The following is a 7,413-nucleotide window of genomic DNA, read 5'->3' as shown; positions in this document are numbered from 1 at the left end:
GTGAGGAGCTTCCAAGAACAAGGCCTGGAAGACTGATCTGTGAAGCAAGACACTGAGGGGGACACGAAGGGAGAGGCAAACGTGTCATGAGGCTGCAGAAAGCTGGCAGCCAGCTAGGCCAAGCATCAGGAGCATCAAGGGATGTGACAGCCTCATGAACGATCCTGACGTTTGCTTGGCTGGTTTGTTTCTTTATCAGACTGACACACACTAGAGTCATCCGGGTGAGAAAATCCTTTTACCAGATTCCCTGTAGGAAAGTCAGTGGGGCATTTTCTTGATTAATGAATGCTCTTGGATTCACTGTGGGTGGTACCACTCCTGGGCAGGTGGTCCTGGGTCATACATAAATGCCAGCCGGGACAGCCATGAAGAGGAAACCGGTAAGCAGCTTTCCTCCGCGGTGGTTCTTGTTCCTCTCCTCCTGAGTTCCTGGTTGTCTCAGTGATTGATTATGACCTGGTCAGGACCTGTAAGCCAGATAAAGTCTTTTTTCCTCAAGTTGCTTTTGGCTGTAGAGTTTATCACAGCAGTAGAAGGCAGACCAACCAGAGAGTTCACATCAAAATTAAGCCTATAAGTCAAGAGATGACGTCTTTAAGACCTAGAAAAATAATCAAAATTAGTTTTGATCTGGTAACATCTTGGGCTGATAATAAAAATAAATAAAACTCATATAAACTGAAGAACAAATGAATAAATCTGGAAGGGTCTAATCCTTGGGCTAATGAAGCACGTGTGACCAACGAGGAGGTAAAAGATAAAATAGTTCTTTAGACAAAAATCTTAATGAAGCTAGTAAAGTTACAAGATCATGTGGAATCATTAGAAACAGTCAGGGGTAACTTCTTCTCTGGCCAATTAAACAAAGATACTGCAAACACCTTATGAGAACACGGTGAAGTATTGAAGACACAGCAATCATCCCATACCCAGGTGCTTTTGAGGTCTCCAGGCTCCATAGTCTATAACAGGATGAAATAAAAAAAAAATCATGGGGCTGGAGAGATGGCTCAGTGGTTAAGAGCAATGACTGCTCTTCCAGAGGTCCTGAGTTCAAATCCCAGCAACAACATGGTGGCTCACAACCATCTGTAATGATATTTGATGCCCTCTTCTGGTGTGTCTGAATATAGCTACAGTGTACTTATATATAATAAATAAGTAAATCTTTTAAAAAATCACTTTGCATCCTGCTCATAGTCTCCCTCCGAGTCACTCCCTTCCATAATCCTCTCCAGTCTCCTTCTCTTCTGAGCAGGTGGGGACCCCCCCTGGGTATACCCTTACCATGGCACATCAAGTCTCTTTAGGGGTAGGTGCATCCTCTCCCACTGAGGCCAGACAAGGCAGCTCAGCTAAAAGAACATATCCCAAGTTCAGGCAACAGCTTTTGGGATAGCCCCTGCTCCAGTTGTTCGAGACCCACATGAAGACAAAGCTGCACATCTGCTGTATATGTGCAGGAAGCCTAGGTCCAGTCCACAAATGCTCTTTGAGAGCCCCCAAGGGTCCAGGTTACTTGACTCTGTTGGTCTTACTGTGGAGTTCCAATCCCCTTAGGGGCCATAATCTTTTCCCTCATTCTTCCCTGCAAGTACTATCCAGGGTTTGTCTGTGGGTCTCTGCATCTATCTCTGTCAACTGTTGGATGGAGCCTCTCAGAGGACAGCCATGCTAGATGCCTGTCTGCAAGCATAACAGAGTGTCACTAATAGTGTCAGGGATTGGTGCTTGCCCATGGGATGGGTCTCAAGTTGAATTAATTATTGGTTGGCTCTTCCCTCAGACTATGCTCCATCCCCTGTCACAGGATGGGATCTTTTATCCAGGACAACAAATGACTGTTGGCAAGCCAACATGGGTTTAACCAATTCTTAGATAAAGCAGTATGCACCAAGGAAACAAAGCAAACTGAGAAAAACTGAGCAGAAAGATATAGCAGTCTATGAAGAAATACTATATGCATAAGGTTTGGAAACAAAATAAGGTCCCTGTTATGAAGAAAATGCAAAAGCCAAATTCTGTTCCCCAATACAGCAGATAATGTATTTTCGGAGCAAGATAGAAAGAAGTGTTGATCATCCTTTCCAGAATCTCTAGATGAGGAGCAATAGAGACAGCAACGAGTCAGGGGCTAACGAGTTTGAGATCTAGAAATGGTAAGATCCCATCTTTTACCCAAAATGGGGGGGGGAGAGAGAAAAAGAGAGAGAGAGAGAGAGAGAGAGAGAGAGAGAGAGAGAGAGATCTATATGTAAAAATTAAAGGGGAAAAACTTACTTGGCTCAAAATATAAGCCTACAGAAGTCTGATGCAAAGAGTAAACAAAGAAAATGCTAGAAAAATACTGATTTGCAAGAGTTCTGTGCAAAGAGTGAGGCTGTACCTAGAGTGCTATTGAATTACTGCAGTGAGAACCGAGAAGTTCTCTTCGGAAGTGGTTCTGAAGAAAACCTGAAAACAATGCAGAGCAAGAACACAGGAGAGAAGAGAGAACGAAATATCAAAACAATGGGGATATTTAACCCTGTTGAACTAGGAGTTCAGCTGATACTGTTTGAGTTACTGACAGGCATATGTGTCACCCCCATCCCCATGCTGTAATTCTTGTGATAAAATTAAAAGTGAATTTTGTAAGTAAAAGTATGTAAGTAAAATCAGGCTCTATACGATTTTTATGAATAGCAAATGTACCAGTTATTTAACACTTGATGATTTTTATGGCATCACCATTTCTGTGATTGGCCACGTGAAAGGAAGGAGGGTTTGTTCTATCGTTAATGCGAGGTGGTTAAGGCTTGTTACTCAAAATTCAACACATACACGGTTTCTCTCAACCAGGAAATCCGGGTTATTTACAGTTTATGAAAAGCCATTATAGAATACTGTGTAAATCTGAACCTGCCGTTCACGCTGATAGCATATCAGTTTCAGCTCTGAACTGCTTTTATCAACTCCACTTGAGAGAAACCATGTACAAAAAAGGATATCGGAGTACCTATCATACTGCCTTTTAAAGTGTTGAGGGAGGCCATTTACTTTATATACACTGCCTTCGGCCTCTACAATTGCCATCTCCCTCCTTTTCCTTCCACAGTACTTTCATGCCCTTTGGCATAATTGCAAATGCCAGTCTGCCTGGTTGGCGCATCCTTGCCTTTGCAGGATGTGGCAATCAATGGCCTTTAAAACTCATCCTATCTCAAGAAGACCTTTTCCCTTTGTATGATATTGAACTCTCATACCACATGGCTGCTTCGCACAGCCAGTGATTACACACGTGTACATTACTTGTGTGCATGTGTTTATCTAGCTTGTAAACGTCTGCATTCTAGATTGATTACCATATTTGGAATTATTATCTTTTTTGTTTGTGGGCAGGGGGATGGTGAGAAGGGAAAGACCAGAGCCTTTCAGGGAAACATGGCACTCCTGAATTCATTTGGCTAAGACGTATATGCTATAAAAATAAGCTCATTTTGTGATTACTGATAGCCATGTACAACACAAATTTACCATATATGAGTTAACATAGATATATAAGGCAGTATAATTAAGTTTGGTTAAATCTTGTATCATTTTCAGGTAATAGAATCTCAAGTGCTAATGCTTTTTGCCTGTCAGTTCAGTTTAAAATTGCTTTTCCACAAGGGATTATGTATTTCACATTTTAATATGTTATTCCACAGTAATAAATCTGATAAAATTGTACAAAGAGAGCCAGGTATGGTGGCTCACACCTACAATCTGAGGACTTGGGAGACAGGGCCGAAAAGACTGAGCTAACTTTGAGACCAGCCTGGGTTACAGAGAGAGTCCCAGGCCAAACCTGGTTTACAACCTGAGATCCTGTCTTTTAAAGAGAAATAAAAAATGCACAGAGAAACAGTTCGGTGTTTTTCTGTTTTAATACACTTTGGATGATTTTCTTTAATGACAGGGTCATTAGCTTTGAGATGTTTAAAGCAAACAATTCTTTTATTTTAACTCATACAGTAAAGAAGTTCCCAGGACATCGGACCTTTTCAATCACCCTCTAAAAGTTAAAAGTAACCGAATTGTTTTTAAAAATACAAATCAGATAATTGAAGATTTCTTAGGCCTGCCCATCTTCTTCAGTCATAGACCCATGTGGAAAATCTCTCTGGACAACTGGTACTATTCACACTTCTCCAGGGAAGCTAGCTATATTCCTTGCCACCCTTTCCTTTCATGTTAGCAGTTAGCTACCACAGCTATATGGCACACGATGTATATAGTGTTCACGGACGATACATTACACAGACATGTCCTATTGCCCTTTGCTTAAAGGGAATGTCCCAGAATGGTAGATGGAGTAAATGATACTGCTTAGTTATAATAAACAGGTTGGGTGAACCCATCTTTGCACATTACTGCAAATCTTCAGGTTTGAACAAAAGTTACAAGTCCGTTTTTACGTTTAGAATGGATTTGCAGAATGTATCTCCGATGAAAAACAGAGAAGGAAGTACAGGCAAGCCATCTTGCTCCACCGTGTGGCGTGTGTATACTCATGATCCTTCCACGATACACATCAGAGCCGGGCTACACAACGCACACAGTGATTATAAAAAGTTATGTATTATGCTTCAGTACTAAAAATAAAATATACTCTCAAATAGTGAAAATAAGATATCCTTCATGTTTTTATGTCACATTTCCTGCTTGACGCTGCCCTCCCCCCTTTAATGAAATGATGTGCAACACTGTATCAAACACGCGGGCGATTTCTTGACGATGACTGGCCTAAAACAAAACTGATTATCTTGTCAATTTGTTGAATTGTCTAATGCATGATAAAATAGAAAAATACAAGACAAAACAAACAGTCTACAAACTGAAAAATCAAAGCCCGTCGGTACCATATTGCAAATACGGTCTGGATTAATAAGTTGCCACATCTTGAACAGATGCAGCCGCTAAACCATCCATCATGGTATCCCTTCCCCAACAAAACTGTGAGCCATCAGCTGTAACTATTTGCTCGGCCAGGAAGACGCCAAAGGGTTTTCTGGGTCCTTCTCAAGGGATCCCCTCACAGCCAAGTACTGCTTCCACAGACCTGCATGTAGCAGTCACTGGTCGAGGTCCAGAGCCAAAGGCTCCTGACTATTATGTCCTGGGAGACTGTGACCTGTCGGAGCAGGAGAGCAAGGAATGAACCTGTGCTCCTTCCCTTTTAACCTTAAAGCAAGCCGCGGGTCTCTAGACACACCAAATGGTTTCCGTGTTCTTTTGGATTGGAGAAGCAGGCACTTACAGTGAACACAAGGGGAGGCATGGCAGAGGGCGGGGACGACCGTCCAAGAAGAGCTGGGGGGGCTAATCCAAAGCCATTGCCTCGCCGAGCTGCCTAGCCTTGAGCCCAAAGAAACATAGAAAACCACAGATTCCCCGGGAAGCGAGAGGGAGGGGGCTGACCCCGACTTAGGCGCCAGGCTACAGGTTGTGCGGGGATGCTAGGTGTGATCAGAGGCAGTCAGTGACGGCTGCCAACACACCTGCAGTTGAGTGCCACCCACAGCCCCCAATCTTGTACGGTCCCGGCGATCCCCGTGAGGCTCCCTGCACTCAGATGAGCGGGAAACGGCCCTGGCCGCCGTCGGGGTCCCCGGCACTGCCGCCTCGCGGGCGGCCGAGCACCGACACCGGCAACACGACCTCCGCCGGGTTGAGCTGCTGCAGCCGCATGGATTCCTCATAGGTGGGAAGGTACTTGACCTCCTCGTAGCTGGGCAGCTGGAGAAAGACCGGTGACACCACCCGCAGTTCGTGCTCCGAAACGCTGGATGGGGGCAGGCGTCCGCCACCTCCTCGGCCCCGACCACCGCCACTGTCCAGCAGTGAGTCCTGCGAGCCCGCCGCCACCTCATCGCGCAGCAGAGCGGGCGAGTCGTCGTCGTCGTCGTCGGGTGGCCCCGCTGTCCCCGGCGGTCCGGCACCCCCGGGAGGCCCCGGTCGCGCCTGGCCAGGTCGCGCCTGGCCACGCGGGTACCTGCGTGGGCTGGGGCAGATGATGCGCTGCAGGAAGTAGCCGATGGCGAAGAGCACCAGCAGGATGAGCAGCCCAGAGAGCTTGCGGACGAACCAGCCCACGTTGTCTAGGAAGGCGTGGAGCGGCAGCTTGCAGCAGCGCACGGCCGTGGCGTTGGCCGAGTCGCAGCAGCGCTCCCGCTCGCCGCACGCCAGCTCCGCGCAGCCCCCGCCGCCCCGGGAGGGCGCCACCAACGCCAGCGCCAGCAGCAGCAGCAGAGGCAGCAGCGGCGGCGGCGCTGGAGCCACCGACAGGCCCTCGGTGGTGACCCCGGGACCCCACATGGCCAGCGCGGATCTCCGCCGGGGTCCGGGACCGCAAGGCTCGGAGCTCCGTCTGGCCCGGGCGCTGCTGCCGATGGGTCCCGCGCGCGCCGCCTCCCGCGCCTCGGCTACCTGCGGCCCGAGCGGTGCTCACTTGGCCACGCTGGAGAGGGAGGAGGAGCCCGGGACGCGCCGAGGCTGCGGGAGGCGGCTGCTGCTCACCGCTGTCGCCGCCTCGGGAACCTGTGACCTGGAGTCCGAGGGCCGCCCGGGTGCCAGGGTCCCGGGAGAAGCGTGCGGAGCCGCCGGGATGAACAGAGCGGGCTGGCGCTGGGTCTCTCTGGGCATCTCGGCCGTCGCCGGCCACGCTCTTCTTCCGGCACCTGGGTACCCCGCGGCGCTGGAAGGGTTAAGGCTGAGCTCTCAGCCCCGGAGCCCCTTGATCTTGATTAATTCAGCCAGCGCGCTCTTCCCGGCCAGACGGGCGGGGCGCTCTCTCTCACTAGCGTAGGTGTCTCAGTTTTAAGTGATTGGATTTCCCCGGGAATATTATTTAAATTGACTCGGACCGGGTTCCGCTTACAGTCTTTCTTGTGATCTTTCTGATTAAAAATGAATGATGGCCACTAATGGCCAGTGCAGCCTCATTGCTGCCCTAAGGGTGGGAACTGCTGGATAGTTCTGCTGACAGGTAGGTCCAGGTTGTTGGGGAGCCGGGACCCTAAGGAACTCCAGAACAGGTAAGAATTCTTTGGAGAGGCTCAAGTTACAGCCACAGAAGTAACCCCAGAGGGACAGAGAAGCACTCTGTTGAGGTGACTCAGCTCATCAAGGAGAGAAGACCCCCTATTTCCCAGAGGCTCACCAACTCAGATCTTGGCTTTCCTTTGCCCAAAGAGGGATAGCAGAATTGTGGGGTGCAGGGGCTCCCTCCTGCAGCATAAATAGCTTATCTGTGATGGCGGAGGGGAGCGGGAAGCGGTTGGCAAAGTTCCTGAGCACTATCTGAAGGTCTTTTTCAAGGTTATTTTTGTTTGCAAAATCTTACTTTAAAGGAAACAAGCACTGTTTCTACTTAGTTCTTCGGGCAGT

The 7,413-nt window shown here is 48.2% G+C and overlaps 1 protein-coding gene across 1 annotated transcript; it reads right to left on the bottom strand.

The window, feature by feature from the left end:
- Nucleotides 1-3,890: 3,890 nt before the first annotated feature.
- Nucleotides 3,891-6,706, bottom strand: C2h3orf80 (similar to human chromosome 3 open reading frame 80). The gene is given in 1 exon segment (NM_001399852.1): nucleotides 3,891-6,706. A coding segment is annotated over 1 exon segment (747 nt). The 5' UTR covers nucleotides 6,343-6,706; the 3' UTR covers nucleotides 3,891-5,595.
- Between the last annotated feature and the right edge of the window lie 707 nt (nucleotides 6,707-7,413).

The sequence above is a fragment of the Rattus norvegicus genome, chromosome 2 (genome assembly GCF_021556685.1).
Source record: "Rattus norvegicus strain SHRSP/BbbUtx chromosome 2, alternate assembly SHRSP_T2T, whole genome shotgun sequence".
NCBI lineage: Eukaryota > Metazoa > Chordata > Mammalia > Rodentia > Muridae > Rattus > Rattus norvegicus.
The sequence above is the reverse complement of the archived record's forward strand: the minus strand, read 5'-3'. Positions and strand labels throughout refer to the sequence as shown.